Below are 24,552 nucleotides of genomic sequence, written 5' to 3'. Positions count from 1 at the left end.
TGGGGAGCTCCTGTCCCCTCTCCGTGTCCCTCGCCCGGTCCCGGTACTCGGCGCTGCTCCGGTGCCCACGGGAAGCGACGCCACAGGTCCCTCCGCGGCACTCGTAGAGGGCAAAGCTCACCGCCTCACGGCCGATACGTGCTCTGATTGGTTCCGCTGCCCGCCCGTCTGTGCCGCCTCGCGGCGCACGCCGCGCCCATTGGGTGCTTTAGGTATTCTGAGTCCCGATTGGCTGGGCTGGCGCAGGGCACGCCCCCCCGGCTAGGCCAGGAAGTGAAGATGGTGGCGGCGGCGGCTGCGATGGCCGCGGATGAGGCAGGTACTGGCGGGCGCGGATGCTCGGTGTTTGTTCGCTGTCTCCCGGCTCCCCAACCCTGCTCCCCGAGGAGCCGGGCCGGTGCTGAGCGCTATCCTCGCAGAGCGGGCGCGGGGCCGGCGCGCCGCCCTGTCCTTCGCGACCATCGCCGTGGTGCTGGGACTGCCTCTGTGGTGGAAAACGACCGAGACCTACCGGGCTGCCCTGCCTTACGCGGACATCGATGGGCTCAGCCAGCAGCCGGTGAGCGCCGGGCGGGCCCGGGGGCGGCGGCTCTGGGGGCTCGGGAGCCCGGGCTGACGCTGGCCCTGTGCAGGTTCAGCTGGTGGTGCCCATGGCCGTGGTCTTCGCCCCGGGATCGGTGCCCGGGGACCTGCCGAGGCCGCTGCCCTTCAGGGACGTGCAGGAGATGGAGATTTCCGTGAACCGTGAGAGACCCCCTTGTCTGTCCCTGCCCTGTCTGCTCCTCATGGGTGGCCTCGTCCAGCCCGGAGCTCCCGGGACCAGCATCACCCTGCCCTGAGCTGGCACTGAAGGGAGCAGGGCTGGGACTTCCCGGGGTGCTGCAGGGAAGGGACCAACTCCATTGCCTGGGGACGGGGACAATGGAGCCCTCGGAGGGTGGGATGCCTGGCTGGTGTGAGGCTGTCTCACTGCTGGTGTAGTGCTACATCCCATAGCGGTTCATCCCACTGGCACCCAAAGGACCTCGTGCTGTGTGTCCCCCTGGGGTTGTCCCTTGTCCCTGTGAGCACCAGGCTCCTGTGGGGGCCCTGGGATCAGCAGGTTCACTCAGGTTTTCTGCCCCCAGTGAGAACCAGCGTCACGTCCCGCTATGAGATGCGCTATCGCAGCACCACGGCTCAGGAGGAGGCAGCACTGGCTGCAGCCACTGCACGAGGTACTGGAGCAGGGAATTGCTGGGGAGCTCCTTTTCCTGAGGCTGGCAGAGCAGAGAACACACTTTGCTTTGTGTCTGAGTGAGACAGGGATTGGAGTGAAATTCCCAGCCCTGCCAGTGCTTCCATCTTCCCCAGAGGCTGACGCTGCTCTGTACCCGCTGCAGGACACCACCTTGGGCTCTCTGACCATGTACGTGGTCCCTGAAACCTCCTCTCTCCTGCCTCAGGTAGGGAGCAGCACCCTGTGTGTGACCGTGTTCACAGGGGTCTGAGGATGAGGGAAGAGACGAGGATCTGACTCCATGTTTCAGAAGGCTTGATTTATTATTTTATGATATATATTATATTAAAACTATACTAAAAGAATAGAAGAAAGGATTTCATCAGAAGGCTAGGTAAAATTGGAAGAAGAAAGAATGATAACAAAGGTTTGTGGCTCGGACTCTCTGTCCGAGCCAGCTGGACTGTGACTGGCCATTAATTAGAAACAACCACATGAGACCAATCACAGATGCACCTGTTGCATTCCACAGCCGCAGATAACCATTGTTTACCTTTTGTTCCTGAGGCCTCTCAGCTTCTCAGGAGGAAAAATCCTAAGGAAAGGATTTTTCATAAAAGATGTCTGTGACACCCTGTGGTGCCAGCCTCTGCGTGCTTCCCCCCTGCGAGGTGGCACGTGTCACAGGTGGCTGTCACAGGTGGCACCGTGCTGCTCTCAGGGCTCTGCTCCCATCCCCAGGGCATCAGTGTCTACGTGGGGAAGCACCGCAGCGCCCTGCTGAGGGCTGGGGGTGGCCTGGCTGCCCTGCAGGCCCAGCTGAGGGAGGTGACACAGCTGATGTCCTTCACGGCCACCTCCATCGCCGCCGCCCTCTCGGACCGTGTGCCCGACGGGCAGCTGGGCCCCGACGCACGGCGCAACCTGAAATCCAGCCTGGGTACGGATCCATCCCTGATCCCTGGGCTGGGACACCCTCTGCTCCTGGGGAAGGTGCTCCCAGGCTTCAGGACCACCCTCTGCTCCTGGGGAAGGTGTTCCCAGGCCTGAGGAAACCCTCTGCTCCTGGGGAAGGTGTTCCCGGGTTCAGGAAACCCTCTGCTCCTGGGGAAGGTGTTCCCGGGTTCAGGAAACCTTCTGCTTCTGGGGAAGGTGTTCCCGGGTTCAGGAAACCTTCTGCTCTTGGGGAAGATCCCATTCCTGCTCTTGTGGCATCCCTGGATGGCTTCTGGGCTACCAGACCCCTTTGCCTGTAGCAGTTCTGGGCCAGGGCTGTGCTGTGATTGCTCTGTTGGTGTCACCCCACGCTGGGGTGGCCCAGGGAGGAGGGGACAGGCCCTGCTGCTCTTGGGAGCTCTGTCACAGCCTCGGTGGCTCACAGGCTGTGGGTCCTTGCAGGGTATGAGATCACCTTCAGCCTGCTGAACCCTGACCCCAAGTCCCACACCGTGGACTGGGACATCGAGGGGGCTGTGAACCGCTTTGTGAAGCCTGTCCTGGACAAACTGAGTTTGGTGGCCAACTTTTCTGTGGATTCACAGGTGAGGCCTGGGGGAGATGGTGGGGAAAGCCCAGCCCTGACCTCCCTGGGGTGCACTTCTCTGCCAGCAGCGTGTCCCTTGTGTGCCTGCAGATCCTGTACTACGCCGTCCTAGGAGTGACACCACGCTATGACAAGGAGTCCTCCAGCTTCCTCCTGAGTGCTCACAGCCTCCCACACGTCATCAACCCCGTGGAGGCCCGGCTGGGTGAGCGCTGTGTTGGTGGCTCACTGGGATCTGTCTCATGGCTCCCTTTCCCCCCAGCCCATGTGAGAGCTGCTGGGGTGGCTGTGAAGGAGGAGCTGGGCTGTGGGCTGCTCCTGCTGTCCCTGCCAGCCACAAGAGTTCTGTGACTCTGTCCCACTGCAGGCTCCAGTGCTGCCTCACTCTACCCTGTGCTGAACTTCCTGCTCTATGTGCCAGAGCGCTCCCACTCCCCTCTGTACATCCAGGACAAGGATGGAGCCCCAGTGAGCACCAACGCCTTCCACAGCCCTCGCTGGGGTGGCATCATGGTATGGGAACCACGGGGGTGCTGGGACAAGGTGGTGGCTCCCCATTCCCAGCTGTTGGCCCTGAGGCCCTGGCTATGCTTCATTAACATGCATTCCCACAGGTTTACAACGTGGAAGCCCCTGCTTCCCCCCAAGTCTCCCTCCCTCTGCACGTGGATGTGGACATGGCACGAGTGATGGAGGTTTTCCTGGCCCAGCTCCGGTGAGGATGTGCTCTTCCCTCCCCAGGCCTCTGTGGAAATCAGTGGGGTCAGAACAGGCTGTACCCAAACAGCTTGTTCACTCCTCCCTCCGTGGGCTCTGAGGGTGGCTCTCTGCGCCCTTCGAGGTGCTGGCTACTGGCCATCACTGCTCTGTGGCCAGGGATGCTGGCACATCTCCCATTTCCTCAGATAGGAGGCTTGGCTTATCATGCCACACATCCAGGAGACAATTAGGCAGGATTGAGACTAAACACAACAGGGAAGAAGAGCAGGGAGCTCATGGGAATGAAGGCTTCTGATGTGGGCTGGGGCCATCCCTTCTACTCGCAGGTTACTCTTTGGGCTGTCTCGGGAAGAGGTGCCCCCCGAGTTCCTGCTGGAAAGCCCAGGGAATGAGGGCCTGGCTGACTGGGAGCTGGACCACCTGCTGTGGGCCCACACTGTGGAGAACATCGCCACCGTGTCCACCACACTGACCTCGCTGGCCCAGCTCCTGGACAAGATTGGCAACATTGTCATCAAGGATGATGTTGCCTCTGAGGTACCATTGAGGAGCAGAGGGGGCTGAGTGTCCCTGTTGCCCTCCCTGGCCAGGGCCTGACCCTTGGTGTTGTTCCCACACAGGTGTACCGGGCAGTGGCCTCAGTGCAGAGCGCTGTGACCGAGCTGTCCCTGGGCCACCTGCTCGCAGCTTTCCAGGCCAGCAAGGAGGCTGTCACCTGCTCAGAGAGGGCCTTCTTTGACCCATCTCTCCTCCATCTCCTCTACTTCCCTGACGACCAGAAATTTGCCATCTACATCCCGCTCTTCCTGCCCATGGCTGTCCCTATTCTCCTGTCCCTGGCCAAGATTGTCCGGGAGACCAGGCTGCGTAAGAAGGAGCCCACCAAGATGGACTGAGCGATGGTGCCCTGCCTTGGGGCTGTCCCCACCCCGTGGGGTGGTGTGGTCACAGACTCATGGCCCAAAAAGGCACCCCAGGATCCAGGCCTGGCTGCTTGGCTTGGGTGTGCCAGGCCAGGATGCAGGAGTGGGAAGAGGCTGCTTTGGGAAGTGGGAAGAGGTCTCAATTTGGGTGCTGAGCCCTCCTGCAGCCATGGAGGCTGAGAGGGGAGGGAGGGTGCTGTGTTTGTGCGGCCCCAGCCTGGTGCTGTATTCAGAAGAAGCTGCTGTGTAAATAAAGAACCCCCTGTTCTTTGGGGGGCTGATGTGGGGCTGTATGACCCTCCTTTAGCCATCTGGGGCGTGCCTATTGCCCAGCCTTCCCCTGGCCCAGCTTTCCTGCTCCCACTCGATTGCTTTATGGGCTCTGGCTTCTGTTTTATGGGTATTTAGCAAAAAATACTTGGTTGGGGAGGGGGGACAGTTCCTGAGGGGGCAGCTCCTGGAATCCATCCCGTCCATGGGTGCTGAGCCCCCGGGGGCAGCCCGGATCCAGCTCCTCCACCGTGTGTCGGTCTGGGGATGGTTGGGGTGGATGTCCCCGTGCTCCGGGCCAGCTGTGGGGTCTGTCCCCACCTCACCCTGCGGGGGGTTCGCAGGAGGGGACACCCCAGTCTCCTGCAGCAGACAGGGTTTGCCCTGAGCCCCTGGGAGCAGCGTGCAGGGGCCGCTTTCCTTGCTGGCCCGTTCCTCCCCCTTCCCGCGGAGCCGGGCGGCGCTGCCGGCCGGGGGCGGGCCGGGGGCGGTGAATGGCGATGCCCCTCCCGGTGCGGCGGCGCGCAGCGGGGCCGGGGCTGCTCACACCGGCGGCGGCGGCGGCGGCGGGGCCATGAAGGTGAAGAAGAGCGGCGGGGCCGGGGCGGCGGCGGCCAGGACCGAGGAGGAGCTGGGCCGAAAGGCGCTCATCGGGCCCGACGATGTGCTGGGGCTGCAGCGGGTCACCAGCGGTGCGTGCCGGGGGTGGCGCGGCGGGAGGATGGGGACCGCGTCCCCGTGGGGAAAAAGGGCAGCTGGTTCTCCTCTCTAAGCCGGGAGGAAAAAGGAACTGTTTGCCCTTTCAAGGGGGCTAACCCAGAGGGAAAAGGGGAAGCGGTGCCCCCTTCCCGGGGGACAAGGAGTGGGGATGCAGCAGGGCAGGGGACAGAGCCCGCAGCGGGATGTGCCACCCCGGGGGCTGGGGACCAGCGGGAGAGCAGGGGTTCTCCCTTCTCTTCTTCAGTGCAGCCCCCCCAACTCTGCTGAAAGGTCGATGTTGGGATGTTCCTCCCTACTCTGCCCATCACCCTATTCCCTGTGTCTGCTCCCACGGCAATGGGATGGGCTGGATCCCTGGCCACAGCATGGGAGGACTCCAGAGCAGCCCCCCAACCCATTTTCCCCCTCTCCAGCGTAGCACCCGTGGTCTTGAGGGCATCTTGGAGGTGGTGGTGGGAGTGCGTGCCTGGAGGGGCTGTTGTGCTTGGTAGAAGAGCTCGGGACAGCAGCACACAGGGCTGGGGAAAGGCCAGGACAGGGAGGAATGGCTTCACACTGATAGAGAGCAGGCTTAGATTAGATATTGGGGAGAAATTCCTTCCTGGGAGAGTGGTGGGGCCCTGGCACAGAGAAGCTGCTCTATCCCTGGAAGTGTTCAAGATTAGCTTGGATGGGGCTTGGAGCAGCCTGGGCTGGTGGAAGGTGTCCCTGCTCCTGGCAGGGGGTTGGAACCAGGTGGTCTTTAAGGTCCCTTCCAACCCAAACCATTCCATGGTACTGCCTCAGGCCAGCGATGCCCAGGGACAATCTGCCCTGGTATCCCAAAAAGTCCTTTTTCCATCTCCTAGGACCTCTGGGTTGTCTCTCTGGGCTGTCAGGGCTGAGGGGCTGCCCGGGGCTCTGGCTGTGCTCCCTGTGCCTCTCAGCACTCTGCCCTCCAAGGCAGCTCAGTGTCACAGGGGCTGTGACGAGCCCTGGAGAGGAAGGATGCGGCTGTGGGTGCTGCTGCGTGCAGGCAGCCCCGTGGGGCTGTGTGTGAGCAGGAAGGGAGGAGGACAGCCCGCCAGGGACTCGTGTCAGCCCTCAGGAAGGGCTCACAGAGGCTCCTCTGAGAGGGGCTGCTGTTGCTGGGGAGCTTTGGGTGCCCTTCTGCGGGCTGAGCTGCTCTGCTGGTGCAGCTGCGTGATTCACTGCCCAGAAATCCCCTGCCTGTAGCAGGGAGAGCACGCAGCAGGCACTGGAGCATCCTGCCAGCATCCTCAGTTGGATGGTGAATCCCAGCCATGGCTGTGTGAAGCTCTGTGTGCTCACTTCATGGCAGCCTCCATGTCCCTGCCCTCGCCAGGGCTGTCTGGAGGGGACAGGGCCACCCCACAGCCTTGCTGTCACCTCGTGTGGCATCAGTGGGGATGGATGGTGCAAGCTTCTGCCTTCCCAGGGAGCAGGGATTGATAAGCTGGTGAGCCAGGCTTGGAGCAGAGCTGGTTGTTGTCTGCCTCTTCCAGCCCTGGGTCAGAGTGCTCTGGAGCACAGGGAGGATGTGAAATGCATGAAAATGTTGTGTTCCCCTCCTGCTGTGAGACTTGCTGGTACCAGGGTCAGAGCCAGGCACTGCGATGATGTCCCAGGCTTACCTTGGGAAGTGCTTCCTGTCCTGCTGGATGTGTGGGAGCCAGGAAATGCTCCCCACACCTGAAACCCTCGGTGAGTTTGGGGATACAGGTAAACAGTACCCCCATGTTGAGTATGTTGTATCTTATCACCCAGGAGCACTTTGCAACTCCCCTTCTCAAGCTCAGTTTTCGTCCTGGTGGGTTTAACAGAAAGCAAAGAATATTTTTCAGATTTTTAACACCTAATGATTATTTGGGGCATTCCTTGGCCTTTGCTCATTTCTACACCCTTAAAAACAGATGGCCAGAAATAGCAATGTGAAACTGTTCCACTCTTCTGCTTCAGGTAGGGGAGGAGGAAGGACCAAGCTGTGGGAGAGAAGTTCACAGCTGCCGCAGGCTTTTGGACGTGCTGGGTGTCAGGGCAGACACCACACCCTGTTGCAGCAATTCTGTCTTTGGCAGGTTGAAATTGAAGGAAGAGTTGGTGGTGAGGCTGCAGCAGAAATGCCCTGGTGCCCTGGCTGCCCTTTGTTGTTCCAGAGAGAGGATAATCCATCTTTATCCAAACTCATGGGCCAGTAGCACTTCAGCTCACACACTGAACTGTGTCCTGCCTGGGGCCTGAGGAGAGCTGGCTGTGTTTTAGGGTTTCTTCATCAACCAAAGCCCAGCAGGGCTTGGTACCACAGGAAGGTGTGTTCTAGCAATGCTCACACCAGGAGCAGGCTCTGTGTTTCTGAGCAGGTTTCCAGGGAGAGGTGGAATTCTGGCTGTAGCACAGAATGGTTTGGGCCGGAGGGGACCTTAAAAACCACCTTGTTCCAAGTGCCTCACCAAGAACAGGGACACAGGAACCTTCCACCAGATGAGGTTGCTCCAAGCCTCACCCAGCCTTTCCTTGAACACTTCCAGGGATGGGGCAGCCACAGCTTCTCTGCCCACCCCCTGCCAGTGCCTCAGCAGCCTGATAGGGAAGAATTCCTCCCTAATCATCCTTGCATCAGGCAGCACAGCTGGACTTTGCTCTCCCAGTGGGTGCAGCTGACCCAGTGTGAGCTGGCTGGGCTGGCAGGGTGGCGAGGCAGGATGTGGCTCTGTGGGCAGCCACAGGAGCCAGCTGGGCTCTGCTCTTAATGTGCTTCTAATAAGCTTAACTGGGGAGTTGTGTGAACTGCCCTGCACATTCCGTGCCCTCCCAATGTTAAATTCCCCATGAGCTCTGGGCTCACAACGTTTCTGGGCATGCTGGGTCCAGCCTGGTGGATCTGGGATGCTGCCCTGGGATATCTGGCCAGGCTGGTTCTGGCTCTGCTCCAGCTGGATCAGGTGTAAGGCTGGAGAACCATTTCCTCTGCAATTAGTGAGATTTGTCACTCGCTCACACAACTGTGGTTGGGAAAAGCGGAAAAAGCTCATGACGTGATTAATTTAAGATTAGCAAAGGAGTGGGGCAGAGCTCAGTTCAAATTGCAATTAATTACTGAGGCAGCCAGAGCATCAGAGGAGTCAGATGTGTAACAAAAGACAAGCTCCAGCCTCTGAGGCTGCCCTGCTTATCACCTACACACTTTGCCTGGAATACCAGATCAAATCTTACATTTTAAGTTTTATTTTAACGCTGATTATATTTTAGGAAACCAAGGGGTTAAATCATTGATTACATGCTTGGAAACAGTTTCTAAACAAACCCTAAAAATAAGGAGCACGCACGTAATCATTTCTGAAAGTAATCTCTTCCTTGAGCTGTCACTTGGGATTTCTCTGAGACTTCTCTAGGCAGCTTTAGCTAAAGGCCAGCTTGGCACAGGGCTGCCTCAGTGGGTTAGGCAGGCCAGACCCTTCTTGAGGGACTTCCATACCAGTTTCCTGCAGTCAATTAAAGAAAAAAAATCCAAATAAACCATTTCCCTCCCCTCTGCCTCAGCAGTTCAAGTCCTGTAAAGCTAAACCATCCAGGATCCATGTTGAAATCAGTTTCCAAATCCATGGGGTTTTCACAGGCAAGGAGAGAGGGAGGCACTAACAGGAATGTGAGGCAGATGTGCACGAATCCATCTTCAAAGCTGCTCCTGGACCATGACTTCCCTCCCCAGTCAATGGGGAGAATGCATTTTAGCAGGAGCTCTGAGGAGCTGTGGGTGTCTGTGAGGTTAATAAATCCCTGCTCTGCCTTGTCCAGAGCTGTGATGTGTGGCTGTGTTTTGATGTGCTGATTCCTTGTTGCAGAGCTGTGCCAAGCTGCTCTCCCCACGACCCTTCCCTCAGCATCCCACACAGGCTGTGAGCTTTTCCAGGGCTCTGTGTTTCCCAAAGTCTCACGGCACAACAGGAGCTGTTGGGATTCCCAGGGGCAGCACACACAGTGTGTGTGTGGTGTGGGATTCCTCCTTCTCCCAGGGTTGTGAGTTTGGGCCATCCCTGGTGGAAGTGGCAAAGGTAAGAGGAACTCAGCCTGAGGGTCTGAGCAGAGCTTGGCTTTGGCTCAGCCCAAAAATAGCTGATTTAGTTGATGTTGTGCGCATGGTTTCAGACTTTGAATGCAATCAGCATGAGAAGGGGGCAGGAGAAAGTGTTTGGGTGCCTTGGAAATGGGGGAAGAGCAGCTCCATCCACAGGCTGCAGGGCTGTGATCAAATTAATTGTGAGAGGGCGAAGTCTGGAAAGCTCTAGCTAAAATTAAAAAAAAAAAAAAAAAAAGAGATGAGCAGGCTGCCACAAAAATCAGAGCCTGGTGAGCTGTGCAGTAGGACTTGGCAACTGAGGGGCTCTGGGGACCTAGGGAAGTGCCTCAGCCTGGAGCCTCCTGCCCTAAATCCCTCTGCTTCCTTGACAGTAAATGTGCTGCTGTGGAAAAACCCCTGTGGGATCCTTGTGGTGCAGGATTTTCCCTCTGGGGCACTGCAGCAGCCTAATTCCAGGGCTGGGTCAGAGGGCAGCTGCTCCCTCCCCGTGCAACCCCCCTGGTCTCTGGTTCTCCAAACCCCATGGTTTGGGCTGGAGGGATTTATTTTACGGGAGCAGATCCTGTTTCCTGGCTGGCTTGGTGTCACAGGGCTTGAACTGCTGAGGCAGAGGGCAGGGAAATGGTTTATTTTTTCCTTTAACTGAACCCAGGCTGTCTGGGCAGGTGTATCAATAGCACCTGGAACCTGCCCTGCCTTGCCCTCAGGCCCTGCTCCGTGTCCTGCGTCACTGCTCGGCCTCTTTGTGGGGTCTGGGCTATTTTTGCTTCCTCCTGAGACTCTTCAATCTGATAATCTCCTAATCTCCAGCTCCTGGCAATTCCTCTGCAGTTGTCTTGGCTTTATACCTGGCTTATGTCTTGGGAGTTGGCTTCAAAATAGCTCCTGACCTTGTTGGTTAACACATGTTAGGAAATAGGCCTGCATAACTACAGGAGCCTTCTCATCCATTCCCTAAATTGTTGTTGTTGTCTGTATTGGGGAGAGAAATTCTTGTTACAAGTCACTGCTGTTGCCTCAGTCTCTTGTACAGCATCCTCCTGATTTACACCCATTTTCAGGACCAAATTTTCAGTTTTTTCTTACCCTGGGTGCACTCTGCTTTCCTTAGTGAGCTCTTAAGGCCTTAAAATAGGAGCTGCCCCATCTGAGATTAGACTCTGATGAGCACAGAAATATCCCTGGTGTCTGTGAGAGGGGACACGTGCTTCCTCCTGATTGCAGAGATGGAGAAGGGATCTTGAAAAGGAGCACAACAAAGAGTGTGAATCCTATTGCCCATGAGCTTGTGATAAAATGGGCCTGGTGGGGTGGTTGCAAAGGAAATTTGGAAATACAGGATTGTCACCCGTGTTTTTCAAGATTTTCTAGGCCTTCTGATATTGACATTCTTGTGGTGAACTTTCTCAGACACTTTCTGCAAACAACTGATTGTTTTGTCTTCTTTTATGGAGGAGGAGAAAGTTGATGGACTGTTGGTTTGCCCAGTGTCATTGGAGAGGTGTCACTGTCACCCTCCAATCCGCTGTCACTTTTGGAAAACTATAAATGTTGGAGTCAGAGAATAAACTTCCTCTTTCTTCCTTCACCTTGAGAAGGTAGTGTGCTTATGTTCTTTCGTGTCTTATAGCGACACAGGATCAAATTTTAGCTTTCTGTCATGAGGAGCAAGCCTGATCTCATGTATTTAAATGACAGGGAGAGGCCCAGAGGACAAAGCGCCTTTGTTTGCTTTCCTGTGTTATTTAGCTCTGCATTATCCCTCACCTTTTGCGCTCCTCTGTAACACCAGCTGCTAAAATACACACCTGGAGTTCTGCACCAGGGTTCAGGATGTGCCAGTGCTCACAGGCAGTGCCTGCTGGCATTGTCCAGGCTGTTCTGCTGGTTTATTTTGTCATTTTGGTTGGGTTTGGGAGCCCAGGAAGGTTTCCTGGGTAGAAACTATCTCTTCCCTGGATTAGGCAGCGGAGGTACCAGCTCAGAACTGTACCAGGGGAAGGAGCCCCTGCTGATTCTGAGAGCAAAGCTTGAGCCCACTGAACTGTTTGGGGTCGCTTTGGAATCCCTTTATCCTACAAAGGGAATTGGAGAATTTGTGAAGGAATTAATTGAGCCAGATTCAGGAAGCCAATCACCTCTGCTGCTTCCTCAGACCACCACAGTGGTGTTGGTTGAGATCCAAACTCTTCACAACTGTGATAGGTCTTAGGATAGAAATTGTCTCTAAAAGTGGGCAGTTGCAGATCTTTGGGCATGATCCAGAGGTTATGGGAAAGAAGCTGGAGAGGCACCATCAGGAATAGGGATGTGTGAGTGAGAAGTGGCTGCTAATACCAGGTGAATTGTTTTCAGGAAGGGTTTGGGGATGGAGGTCTGGGATATGACAATTCCCTGGGCTTTAGGAAAGGGTAGGAAGTACTCCTCTTTTGTGACCTTTTTTTTTACTACTAAATGTGAGTACTTATGGATAAAAACCAATCCAATGGGTTTTCCATGGCAGTGCTGCTGTGTCCATGCCTTCATCCCTAAATCAGGAGAGTACTGAAGCCTCAGGGACACACCACGATGGTTCAGTTATTAACAGGGAAACAGCACAACCTGCTTCAGGGGAAGTGGAAGAAACAAGAAAATATTGTATCCTGAGAGATCAACCCACCATTTTTAGTTTCTCTGTAACAATCCCCTCCATGGAGGTTTGATCTCCTCATTCCCAGCTGAAATAACCAGGGCTGCTGCCTCCCTTCCCCAAATCCCGGCGACGCTGAATTAGGATAAGGCAGGCAGATGAGACATTTCAGTGAGTCACGGAAGTGTGGGCAACTGGGCCCTACAGTAATTTAAAAATAAGTGTGTATGGGATGAGATTAGCAAATCTGACAGTGCTCAGCTAAGCAGAAGGATCTGCCAATTGCAAGCAGCCCATTCCCAATAAGACCTTCCAGTGCAGCCTCAGGCTCCTGTTACGTGTTGGGGAAAAAACCAGCACGTGGCTACTTTGATTGATTTTTTGAACAGGAACAGCAGAAACAAATGTAATACAGACTGAGAGGAATATATATTCCTCTAGTTTTTCTTTTTTTTTTTTTTTTTTCCTAGGAGACTGGGCACTGCCAGAGGAGGAAAAAAACCCACTTGATTGCAGTATGCTGGCAGCTGATCTTCCCGGATGGCATCCAGTTGTATATTGCCATGCTGATTAAAAAAAAAAAAAAAAAAACCAACCCAACAAAAAAAAAAAAAAATTAATTTAAAAAAAAATTTTAAAAAAATATTATCAGGGCAAAAAGAGTTGGAAAATAACAGCGTAGGGGTACAAGCATCAATGAGCAGGAGCCTGGTGGGGATTCTACCCGGGGTTTACTCCTCTTTGGAGGCTCTGCTTGGCTCTGCTCTGCTCCAGATGAGTCATGGACACTGTTACTGCAGCAACGCTGCTGCCAAGGAGGGGGATAAAGCTGTTGCCATGGTGCTGGATGGGCAGGAATTCTGCAGGAGTAGAAACACTTAATAATTAACTTGCAGACAAACGCGGCTTCAGATTTGCCAGCGTGCTCCAGGGAAGGTGTCCTGGGCTCCTGGGCGACTGCTGCCTGTTGCCAACAGCCTTCCCAGGGAACAGCCAGTGGCCATGGGCCCAGGGAGGGGAAGCTGGGCTGTGGGAAGCTGGGCCTGCTTCCGTCAGTTTGTGTTTTGCATGCTGGTGCTCGGAGCTGGGAAGTTGTGGGACTGGGAAGTTGTGGGACGGGTTAGGAACTGGGGTGGCTGATGTGTCAGAGCCCAAAATCACGGTGTAATTGCAGGACATCTCCCTGAGGAATGCTAAACATCAGGGCCTAAGGCGAGGGATGGGTTTAAATTCCTGTCCTGTCATCTTGGCTGCTGTTAAGGACACAAAAGGAAGATTTTTGTGCAGTTCTTGGGATATTTGACCTAACACAGGCTTGTGTTTTCTTGGGGAGTAAAAAAGGCAAGGTTTTAGCTTGTTCTTCCTGACAGTTTGGGTGCTGGTGTCAGTTTTCCTTGTGCTGTGTTGATAGGGAAGGGAAAATCCCTGCCAAATGCCAGGGATGCTTTGAGCACTGTCCTCTCCCTGAACACCCATTTATAGAATTGTAGAAACTCAGAGTGTTTTGGCTTAAGAAGGCCCTTAAAGATCATCCACTTCCATCCCCTCTGCCATGCAGGGACACCTCCCACTAGACCAGGTTGCTCCAAGCCCCATCCAGCCTGGCCTTGAGCACTTCCAGGGATGGGGCATCTACAAATTCTCTGGCATTCCTTTGAGTATTCACCATATGGGGTTGTTGGAGAGCAGTAAAACTGTCCAGGGAGAACATTTAACACCTCTGTTCCTTGAACTGAGCTTATTTGGACAGTTCTCTAAGTTATGGAGATTTGGAAGGAATAAAAGGCTTCTAGGAAAGTGCTGGTGCCAAGTGTTTGTGCCCAGGAGCTCAGAAGTCTCTCACAGTGGTCTTGGATTTCTTAGACCTGTGCTGAAGTTGGGTTGGCATGGGCAGGTCTGGGCTCTGAGCACTTGTAACTTATTTTTATGTATTCAGTATTCAGGGACTGAGCCTCAGGTGGATGGATTTGTTGGAGTTTTAGAAATAGGAAAGCAGACAGAAATAAGTGATTAGCTCAGATTAACAGCAGGAATTAGTAGCTGAGAAAGTGTTTTGAATTAGAATGTTAAAGTATTATTTTCACCTTGGAACCTCCAGAACCAGTCTCCTACATCAATCAAATGTGCTGTTGTTTGAAAGCTGACCTGGCTTGTCTACATAGAGCATTTCTTTAGATCTGTCAGGGTAAAGTGAGTTATTGGAGCTGCATTCAATCTGTGCTCTATGTGCTCCTTCCCCAGGGAGGAGGATGATTCCTATGCCAGGAGCTGGCTCAGGGCACAGCAAGGCTGAAGGCCAGAACTGTGGGCATTTTAGTGCTGGAATCCTCATCCCTGGAAATGTTCAAAAGCCCTGTGGATGTGGCCCTTGGGACGTGGTTTAATGGTGAACACAGCAGTGCAGGGTGAAAAGTTGGACTTGATGATCTTGGGCTTTTCCAACCTTAACAATTCTGTGATTGCATCTTTGACTTTCTCTCAAAGATACCCACAGCAGGGAAGGGCTCTGCTCCCTGTTTTCCTGACCCGGGGAAAGGCTTCAACATAATTTCAGTGCTGAGGAAAACAAGCCCTGGTGTGGTGAGGCCACCCTTTGTCTGCAGAGGGCTGGAGCAGGGAGGTGGCACAGGGGAGGACACTCCTGTTCCAGTTAAGCGCAGTCAGCTTAGCTCCCAAAGCTGCTTAGCCCTCGCATTCTGCCACAGGGCAGTTTTTAAAACAGGCAAAGCCTCTTAACCCTGGAAAGGCTGGGATTTGATGGAGGTGCTGACTAGTCTGGGAGGAAATGGATGCAGGAGTTGCTGGCACAGAGTTGGAAAAAGGTGATGACCTCTGTGTGTCGGGGGAGAGAATTCTTTCCCCTGTCCTGTCTGAGCAGGGCAGTGTGAGCCTCCAGAACTGAGACTGTCTTCAGGGACATCAGTTTTGAATGAAAACAGGCAGTGGTGGAGATGCATTTGGGCTGCTCTCACTGCTGGTGTGGCCTCCAGAGAGCAGCCAGAAATTCCCCGATATTTCAGGGCAGCCTTCATTTAAATTTGCTTCCTCCTGCAGATTATTTGTGCACTCCTGAGGAAAATGTTTACAAGATAGACTTCACCAGGTTCAAAATCCGGGACATGGAATCTGGCACAGTCTTGTTTGAAATTACCAAGCCAGCAGCTTCAGGTGAGTGCACACACAAAATAAGGTTTCCACGAACAAATGCTTTATTTTGCTTTTCCCCACTCCTTTAACTCCATACATTTCCCAAAAGTAGCAGAATCTGTCCACTGCAGGAGGGCTGGAGCCCCATCTTGCAGCAGGAATGTTTTTCAGGTGTCTCTTTGTACTAACAGGGTGAGCAGAGCTGGCTGCTGCTGTGCTCTTCCTGCTGCCATCTGTGATGGGAAGGGACAGATGGATGTTGTAAACAGGAGCAGAGGAGGAGGAGGAGATCACTGGGTGGTTTTTTCTTGGCTGTTATTCAGCTTGTGCCCCCTGCACATAGTTTAGCTGTTAGTTTAACATCTCTCACTGAGGAGTCAGGAAAGTGGTATTTCCAAAGGGGAGAAACTGCCAACAGGCAAATGAAACAAACTGAACATTTGCCTTTTATTTTTGGTTTGATTAATTTTTAGGTGTTACTTGTAAGCATCCAAGTGTTGCCTGTTGCCGGTGGTGATAAAAACCCAGGGCAGCTGTTCTTTTCCTGGCCAAGCACTTTTAACCCTTCCCCACCTCCCTGCAGGTGAGAGGAAGTTTTCTGTAGCTTATAGGTAGCAAACCAAGCATGCTAAGGGGAAATGGCTTGTCCAGAGTCACTCTGCAGTCCTGATGTGGGGAATAGAAATCTTCTGGATTTCTACTCCTCATCCTCCAGGAGATGAGGAAAAGAGATCCAGAAGATAAGAAATTACTCCAACCAAAGGGCCATCTCTCAACATTCCACCTCTGAGTGACCAGGGGTGGACATCTCAGGACAGGAGGAGGGTGAGCTCAGCACCAGAGCGATTCCCTGGCTTGGGTGGCTCAAGAACACCACCACAAGTATTTCCCCTGAGTTTGTGGTTCTCAGGCAGCTCTGACAGAGCTTTCTTTGGGTTTTTGCAGAGCGGGAGCACAATGACAGGAAGGACGTGGACCCCAACGCCGGACGCTTCGTGCGCTATCAGTTCACGCCGGCCTTCCTCAGACTGCGGCAAGTGGGAGCCACGTGAGTAACCCCCCTGCTCCTTGGCCTGGCACAGAAAACAGCTGAAAACTTGGGGAAAAAAACCCCTCTTTTCCATGTTCATCCTGCCAGGAAGGTGATTGAACAGGGGGCTTTTTCATTTATTATGAGGCTCTCCAAATCTCTTGCCTTCTCTGTCGCTTTAGGTTTCAGCCTGGTGCTGAAGGGATTGATGCTAAAAGAGGCAAAATAAAGTGGGAAGGCTCTGGGGGCATTTTAGAGCAACTTCCAGTGCCTGAAGGGACTCCAAGAGAGCTGGAGAGGGACTTTTGGAAAGGATCTGGAGTGACAGGACAAGGGGAAGGGCTTCCCAGTGCCAGAGGGCAGGGATGGGTGGGATATTGGGAAGGAATTGTTCCCTTTGGGTGCTGAAGCTCTGGCACAGGGTGCCCAGAGAAGCTGTGGCTGTTCCATCCCTGGAGGTGCCCAAGGCCAGGTTGGATGGAGCTTGGAGCAACCTGAGATAGAGGAAGGTGTCCCTGCCCATGGCAGCATGTTTATCTAATGCTGTGGTGTGTCCCTGTAGAATGCTTCAAGTAAAAGAGGAAACAATAATTTGATTAATGCTATTGCTTTATAATTTTGGCTTTTTTTTTCAGAGCTCTATTCTGCCTTGCAGGAATATTGCACACCTTACTGAAGCATGAAAGCTCACGTCAGTTTTACCCTTCTTTTTCAGGGTGGAATTCACAGTAGGGGACAAACCCATTAATAATTTCCGTATGATTGAGCGGCACTACTTCCGTGACCAGCTGCTGAAAAGTTTTGATTTTGAATTTGGCTTCTGCATCCCCAGCAGTAAAAACACTTGTGAGCACATCTATGAATTCCCCCAGCTCTCGGAGGATCTCAGTAAGTTCTTTGTTATAAACTTTCATTTCTGGGTTGTCACACCACGATGTTCATCTGAGGTGCTTTGGGGGAGCCCTTTCTTAAAGGCTGTCTCTGGAGAGTGGGTGGGGTAGAATAATTCATCCTTTTAAATCTGTGTTAACACTGATTTTGTTTTCTAGTAGGATGTATCTCATCACACACCAGGCAGTTGCTTGGGATTGTTGGTTTGTTTTTTTTTTTAATTCATAAAAGAGAAGCTTCAGTATCAGGGAGAAAAAAGATAATTGTGTTATAAAACAAGGAAAAAATAAGATTAAAAAGACATCCAATAAATGGATAACTTAAATGTTATGATCTGTTTAAATGTTTGATGTGCTATATTGTGAGCTTGAGAGGTTTTAGTATGAACATAACTTTTATTTCCTCTCCTCTCTCCCAAGACACAATAGCACAAGCACTAAATCTCTGTGATTTTCCTCTTTACAACCCCTAATTGTGTGTGTCAGCACTAATATTGCAGTCTGTGGAAAATACAGTGAGGCTCTGCTGTCAGGCCAGAACAAATTTATTTGGAGTTTGCTTTTTATCACGGTTTTTAAAAACAAAACAAAAAGAACCCCAACCCAAAATGTAATGGGTTCTTATTCTGAGGTCCCCTTTATATGGTGCCATAATATATTTGGATTATGAACAGTTTTCATCCCTGAAATTATTCAAAGAAAGTGTGGATGTGGCACAAGGGTTTAGTGAATTCAGGTTGTATTTTAAGGCCTCTGAGGGCTTTTCCAGCATAAAAACTCCATAATTATTCTTGAATTATTTAAAAGAGACCAACAAGGAGTGTTTTGGGCAATTCCCATTTGGATTTTGGTTTTTCACCTGATTTTGCAGCTGCTTGGGGGATGCTGAGCAATGCTTGAGCCCAGCATTGTGACGTGTCCCTGAAATAAGGGTCTCCTTGAGCCAGGTCTCATAAGCTCTTGGAGATCTATTTCACTCCCAAGGTAGCTCAGCTACCTTAGAAGGCATAAAATCAGCAGGGTGGCTTCTGTGGTAGTGTTGGAAACAAAAAGGTTTTAATAAAAGGCAAAATAACAAAACTCTTTACAGAGAAAAACCAAGCCAGGTGCAGGAGGTCCTTTACCCCTGGTAAAACACCTCACAAAAGCCATTAGTTTCTTTGTTCTCTTCTTTTTCTAGTAAATTGCTCAGGTGGGACTTTTTGACTCCTGTCCAAGTTTGAGGTGAAGTCCCCCAGGTCCTATGAGGTGTCTTCTCCCCTAATTGAGGAGAGAAACTTCTGGGCTCTTTTCCTTTTTGAGGAGACAAAGGATAGTTTTGTCACTCCGTTAACAGGGAGCACATCCCTATATGTCCCTGTTAACTGGGTTTTTGGGTTAAATTGGGTTAATTTGGTTTAATTTTGGGTTTAATTGGGTTGATTGGTTTTTTTCCCCCTCTCACAGTTCGAGAGATGATCCTGCATCCCTACGAGACACAGTCGGACAGTTTCTACTTTGTAGACAACAAGCTGGTGATGCACAACAAGGCAGATTATTCATACAGTGGAGGACCTTGAGCCTGGGCTGGATGGCCCAGCCATGCTGGCCTCCCCTTCCCTCTGGAAGTCATCAGGGATCCCAACACCTCCAGCTCCTGCAGCGTCACCTGGACAAGGATCCACCCACCAAGGACTCTTTGCCACAGTAGGAGTTTCATGACATCTCTTTTGAGCTTTGAAGCAGACCCAGTTCTTCAGAAGTTTTTAAGCTAAAAATGATCTTTGGATACCACTTCCCTAAGTTCTTTTAAGTGTCTGCTTTGAAAATGGCCTTGTGGGACCTGAGGAACGGTTTTGCCCTAATTCTGTGAATTTATGTTCTTGCCCTCGAGTATCTTTTAGGATTGCTTTCCCAAAGAATGTAATCAGAGAAACCATGGGAGTGGATGGATGCAAAGGCAGAGGTTTGGGTGGTTGTTTCTCTTTGTGGATGCTTCAAAGGCCAATTTAACTTGTCCAGCCTGTTGAAAATATTGAGCAAAACATCTCACAAAGGCAAGTTTCATCTTTAGACTGGCTCTCTCCATGAGTATTTCATCCTTTAGTTCCAATCCTTCTGTGTAATGTTCTATTTAACCTTGGAAACACCAAAACCAGCAATGAAGAGCAATAGTTCAGTGACAGAGCTGTGTTCACTGGGTTTTTACATTTACATTCCTTTTACATTTCAGATGAAGGTAAAATGGCACTGTGGGTCTATGAACCTCCATAAGTACATTCCATTGATTTCAGTTTTTTGCAGAATAATCAGGAAAAACAGAAGGATTTTAGCTTTATTTAACATTTTTGCTTTATTTAACATTCATTCAACAGCCTTTTCATGCCACACATTTCCCATGTCTATTTTTTTCATCTCTGCTCAATACCAAGATAAGGACTTCAGCGCTGCTTGTTAGAGCAGCATTTTAATTGTCTAGGGCAGCTGGGGAGTGTGGAATTTCCAATTTTCTATGTGTATCTGCATTTAAAGGAGGTTAAGATAGCGTTTCCCCATTGTTAAAAACGTTTCTCATCAGATAATAATACAGGTGAAGCTAAATCTAATAATCTACAATTTTAACACACAGCAAAAGATTTAGCAAGAGTTCTCTCTTCTCTTCTGGAAGAAGTTTAACACCAATTTAGCCCAAGAAACAGCAACACCACGAATAAACTTGTGTGGGGTGACCTGTTGTCATGAAACCCTTACTCTGAAGGTTCACTGATTTTGATTAATTCACTGATACTTAAAAAAGAAAAAAAGGAAAAAACCCAACAAAAATAAAAGACAGTTGCAGTCTGTAGATATTTCTGTAAGTACTTGATGTCTCCATGTCTAATTCTGTGAGTTGAAGTGGAACATTCTATGTTAGCCTCAGATAGGTGTAATAATTGTAATAATTTTTATAAAAATACCATTTCCAGTCGTGATGAGCATCTCTGTAGTCGCAGCCTGTGTCAGACAGGACAAACAATTCCAAGTGTAGCCTCAGGCCAGGGAGGTTTTTGTGCTCTTGTTGGGGTTGTGGTCACTTTTCAATGTGTCACCATTTGTATTTGGCTTGGCTTTTTTGACTGCTGAGAGAGGAGGCAGTTTTTTAAAGAAAAAACCCAGTGATTTTAGGTTACAGCACAGTTTTTATTAAGCTTGGTAGCTACAAAAGTGTGTCAAGTTCGCTGATTTTACACAAGGAGTAGCTTGCAGTAATTCTTATCACAGTGAGACTTGTATCACTATCTTTTGTCTCTAGTGTGTTAAATCATACAAGTAGCCTACAGCTGACTGATCAGTTTGAGAGATACAAAGGATTTCCTCATTATTTGTGCAGTACTTTGAGCTACTGACCATTAATTTTATAGCACAATAATTACTAAAGATGGAAATAGTTTCAAAACTGTTTTCATTCCTCCTCCAACTTTTTTTTTAAATCAGGGCTGTTAAATCGTATCTCCAATGACATTTTGCAAGTTTTAAGTAGTTCTGAGCTTTTTTTTCAATTTGCAGGAGAAAAAAATGCTAATTTAAAGACAAAATAGAGCGAATGTTTATAATTACCACCCTGTACAGTGTTTTTTGGGGGGTTATTTTTTACCTGCTGTTCATAACAGTCACTTCATAAGATTTTTAAAAGACTTTTAGGAATTGAATTTGCCCAGAATTGCTATCATCTATTTAATATGTTGTGGTGAGATCAGTTGTACTTTGGTGTGTACTCTTGGGTCATTTGATGGGGTTTCCTGTGAAATAATTATGTTCTGCTCCTTTTTTATGCTATCTCCTTTTAAGACTTACAAAAAAACAAAGAGTAATTCCATAAAAATATTACTGTAATCAAGGGAAATTTGAGTGTTAGACATGCCCCTTATAAAAGCACCAAGAGAAAGTCACTGTGCTCCCAGGAGTGCAGAGTGTGGATGGAATTTCTGACATTTTTCTAGTGTAGTTTTGAGGTTGAACACAAGAGCATGAATTATCATCTGCTCCTCTCTGAAATCCTTTATAATTCAGATTATATATGTAATAATTCCAGTCTCACAGAAAATATAGTGTGAATCATGTGGGAGATATTACACTGAGTGAGTTTGTTGCCTAAATATTATTAGAATTTTTTTAAGGCAGAAATAAAGATTGGACATTTTCAATAAAATGAATTTCAACCAATTTTAGCTTTAGCATTTCAGTTAGGACAATTTTATTAAAAATCCCCAGAGTTTGCCACAAGCAACAAATTCTGATTCCTAGAGCAAGGCAAACAACAGAACTTCCTGTGGGAAGTGCAATGAGGGTGCTTTTCTCTGTGTCCCACTGAAGCAGTTATCACAGTTATCTCTCTGTTTCACTTGGGAATTATTTGTTAGCACTTCCTCAAGGCCATCCACATCCACAGTCTTTGCAAACATGTGGGAATCACTGCCCAGCAGAGAGATTTTGTTCCTTTCCCACCTGCTCATGCAGCAGCATCACGTGTGGTGTTGACATGAGGCACATAAACAGAACTGAAAGTTTTTTCTTCAAAAACTTTGGCTGTAGAGTTGTTGTTTTCATGCCACTTCTGTTCTGGTTTTGCTTAAAAACCACCTTCAGAATTTAGTGTTAAAGACCAAGCTTTGTGCAGCACCCAATGATTTCAACTTCCTTCTGGGAGGGAGCTGAGTTTGCAGCTCGGTTGTGAAACCCACGTTTTTTCCCCTTAAATTGGCAGCTGGTTCTTATTATAAACCAGTTGAGAACGAAGTCTTAGCAGCATTGTTCGCAGAAGAATTTGTTAATCTTCTTGACTAGCTATTATTTTGTATTTTAACATTCATCATTATTGGGTTTACTTTGGAAGTTCATTGCGAAATCACCAAATATTAGCTCTGGGAAAAAAGGAATTGTTGTATTTTCTTCCTTGATCTCATTTTAAATATGACTTTAATTAGCACTAAAGCTTTGTTTTAACAAGCCAGCCTGGCAATTTGGGATCTGAATTTCTGAAAGTGAAAGAAAACATCCAAGAGCTAACCAAGATTATCTGCTAATAATGCCCTCTGTTTCCTGTCATAAAACAGGATTAAGTGTGTGCTTTACACAGAGACTTAATCTTGGAAAAAGAAACTAAGTCTCTCTGAGTGCTAATAGTGACATAATTTTTCTGAGAGACAGGGAAATTACAGCTCAACACATTCTTTCAGGGAAATTATAATTTGACATATTTTCTTCACTTTGTCAGTCTTGGATTTCTTTCATAGTCAAGGTTTTTAAGAAAAGCAGCAATACATTGGTGGTGAGCTGCATGCTCTAATAACTCACACTTCTGTGGCAGGGAGAGAACCAATTTTTTTTTATAATTAACACATCAGCTGTGGTTGAAAATTTAGAAACTTTGCTCTCAGTTCAGTGGCAAAAGCCAAAATTGTTTCTGTGAATTGTCCGTTACGTGGTGACACTTCTGAAATAACTGAATGATCCACCCTTCCTGACTCAGAAGAGTTTATTTATTTATTTATTTTAATGTAGAAAGTCTCCCCAGGGTTGTAAACAATCTGCTGGGGTTTAGTTCTTGCTCATAATCTCTTTCTATGTCTTGTTTTTTGAGCAGGTCAGTAAGATGCTCTATTTTCCACCTCTGTACTCTGAGTTTTATTCCAAAATCTTGTGTAGTGTCACAGTGGTGGCTGGCTGTGTGTGAAACATGCAGGCTACTTCCAAAATCTCTTCAATTTGAGAAAAAACATGTTGAAGTATATTGAGAATTATCCTACATACCAACCCATAAAAAATAAACCCCAATCTTAAAGACAAAAGCTGCAGGGAACTTTTAGTTATGCAAAGACTGGGGCTATTTAAGGTAAGAAAATGCTAATACCCAACTGTCATATTTAGTAAGTATTATAAAAATGCCCTATTAATTATTCATGGCCTGGAAAAGATGGTTAACAGCTCAGTTTTAATTAGATCTGGTTAGGAAGGAAACCATAGAAATCATTGCTGTCGTTTGGGGCTGTGGGGCAGCAGCTGGAACTGTGTGTGTGGCACAAAATTTGGGCAGGTTTGTCTGCATTTTGGGGGGAAAAGTGAGGTAAAGGAGGACAAGGACAGAAAAAAAGCATTAATTTCAGCTATTTGGACCCAAGAGCTTCAAGGCCATGGTGAATGACTCAATTTTCTCCTGGGTCTGAGGCAGCTGGGAGCTCCTGCTTGTGGTTCTTCTCTCTACCCCCAGCATAAACACTGCCTAAATTTATAGAGGCTTTTCAATGTTAATGTTAAATACCACTGGGAGTTAATCCACGTGGAAATTGCTGATTTATTTGAGGGCTGTGATGCTCCAGGTCTCACTTTGCAGCTCAGTTGTTCTCCCCATCGATGGTCAATGGGTGAAATGGTGTTTGTGTGTCTGCAGCCCCCCAAAACCCCCCCTGTGCTCCTGCCTGCTCTGGTGTCTGCTTGTATCTTAATACACCCAGCAAACCTGTTTGAATGTGACTTTTTTTTTTCTTGGCATAGAAACAGAATTGTCTGTATTAAAATGTATTTATAAAAAAAAATCTATTTTTTGTGGAAGGAAAGTAGGATTCTGGTTACTATACCACTGGGAAAACGTTAGGAGCATTTTTACTGAGTTAATTTCTAATTCTTTGTACTTTGGTAGTGATTTGTTTGCTAGGAGAAAATCCACTGTGGCCCATCCTGTGGCAATGCAATGCACTGTCATGCAGAGAATCTGGTTTTCAGAAAACTGGGAGTCCTTTGTTTCCTTTTTGGGACAGGAGGGAACTGAGGAGATCACCAGGAATAGAAGGAACCTTGGCACAGAATCCATTCTGTGGCTTTGGCTTCAGCCTGTTTGACTTTTTGCAGATTAAGTAGAGAGAGAGAAAAGATTGAGACTTCAGGATTATAAAAAAAAAAGAAAATTAGATGCTACAATTTAGTCTTCCTGTAGGAGAAGGAGAGTCCTTAAATTAATTTAGACAAGGTTTAAATAGGGACCACACTTGCTTCAATTGGTTTAATATTGACAGCTTAGTCATTGATGTGCATCCTAGGGAATATGCTTAACTTTTTCCATTACCTTGGAAAATGGTTCAAAAACATGTCACTTCCATTAGCAAGTGTTTCTTCTCCTGTAACAAATTGCAAAATGTGTAAAAAAAAAAGAAATAAATTATTGATCCTAGAAACGAGGGTGATTGTCTATTTTATTTAAATATTTCTGTGAAAAAAAGCATTCAAACTTTCATTTCAGGTCTCCATCAATATTCAAACTCCAGTTTTTGTGCAAATGTGTGTGAGCAGCTTCATTTTGTGGTGATTGATGGAAAGACTCTGCAGTGGTTTGGGTAGTTCTGTGGGTAAAACCATCACATTAAAACTGTT

The 24,552-nt window shown here is 49.3% G+C and overlaps 2 protein-coding genes across 3 annotated transcripts; both read left to right on the top strand.

Annotated features, from left to right (window-relative positions):
- Window positions 1–257: 257 nt before the first annotated feature.
- On the top strand, window positions 258–4,687 carry PIGS (phosphatidylinositol glycan anchor biosynthesis class S). 2 transcript variants are annotated; one of them, XM_030962655.1, is made up of 12 exons: window positions 258–319; window positions 420–559; window positions 633–744; window positions 1,128–1,217; window positions 1,354–1,445; window positions 1,961–2,159; window positions 2,618–2,760; window positions 2,853–2,967; window positions 3,130–3,275; window positions 3,377–3,477; window positions 3,809–4,019; window positions 4,103–4,687. In XM_030962655.1, exons 1-12 carry the CDS (start codon window positions 280–282, stop codon window positions 4,376–4,378), a joined length of 1,665 nt encoding a protein of 554 aa, XP_030818515.1. In that variant the 5' UTR covers window positions 258–279; the 3' UTR covers window positions 4,379–4,687. The 2 variants fall into 2 exon arrangements, with proteins under 2 accessions (XP_030818515.1, XP_030818513.1); XM_030962653.1 differs by having other exon boundaries at window positions 1,306–1,445.
- A 557-nt stretch (window positions 4,688–5,244) lies between these two features.
- On the top strand, window positions 5,245–24,084 carry UNC119 (unc-119 lipid binding chaperone). Its single transcript, XM_030962901.1, has 5 exons — window positions 5,245–5,367; window positions 15,157–15,270; window positions 16,195–16,297; window positions 16,995–17,167; window positions 18,616–24,084. Exons 1-5 carry the CDS (start codon window positions 5,250–5,252, stop codon window positions 18,726–18,728), a joined length of 621 nt encoding a protein of 206 aa, XP_030818761.1. The 5' UTR covers window positions 5,245–5,249; the 3' UTR covers window positions 18,729–24,084.
- Window positions 24,085–24,552: the final 468 nt, after the last annotated feature.

The sequence above is a fragment of the Camarhynchus parvulus genome, chromosome 19 (assembly GCF_901933205.1).
Source record: "Camarhynchus parvulus chromosome 19, STF_HiC, whole genome shotgun sequence".
Lineage (NCBI taxonomy): Eukaryota > Metazoa > Chordata > Aves > Passeriformes > Thraupidae > Camarhynchus > Camarhynchus parvulus.
Note: the sequence above shows the minus strand (reverse complement) of the source record. Positions and strands in the feature narration are given on the sequence as shown.

Bases quoted from the DNA above. Each gene is read 5' to 3' on its own strand.
- PIGS (XM_030962653.1), top strand. From the start codon at position 280: ATGGTGGCGGCGGCGGCTGCGATGGCCGCGGATGAGGCAG. The intron at 320-419 runs GTACTGGCGGGC...CTATCCTCGCAG, and splicing joins GATGGCCGCGGATGAGGCAG to AGCGGGCGCGGGGCCGGCGC. The intron at 745-1,127 runs GTGAGAGACCCC...TTCTGCCCCCAG, and splicing joins GATGGAGATTTCCGTGAACC to TGAGAACCAGCGTCACGTCC.
- UNC119 (XM_030962901.1), top strand. From the start codon at position 5,250: ATGAAGGTGAAGAAGAGCGGCGGGGCCGGGGCGGCGGCGGCCAGGACC. The intron at 15,271-16,194 runs GTGAGTGCACAC...GGGTTTTTGCAG, and splicing joins TACCAAGCCAGCAGCTTCAG to AGCGGGAGCACAATGACAGG. The intron at 17,168-18,615 runs GTAAGTTCTTTG...CCCCTCTCACAG, and splicing joins CCAGCTCTCGGAGGATCTCA to TTCGAGAGATGATCCTGCAT.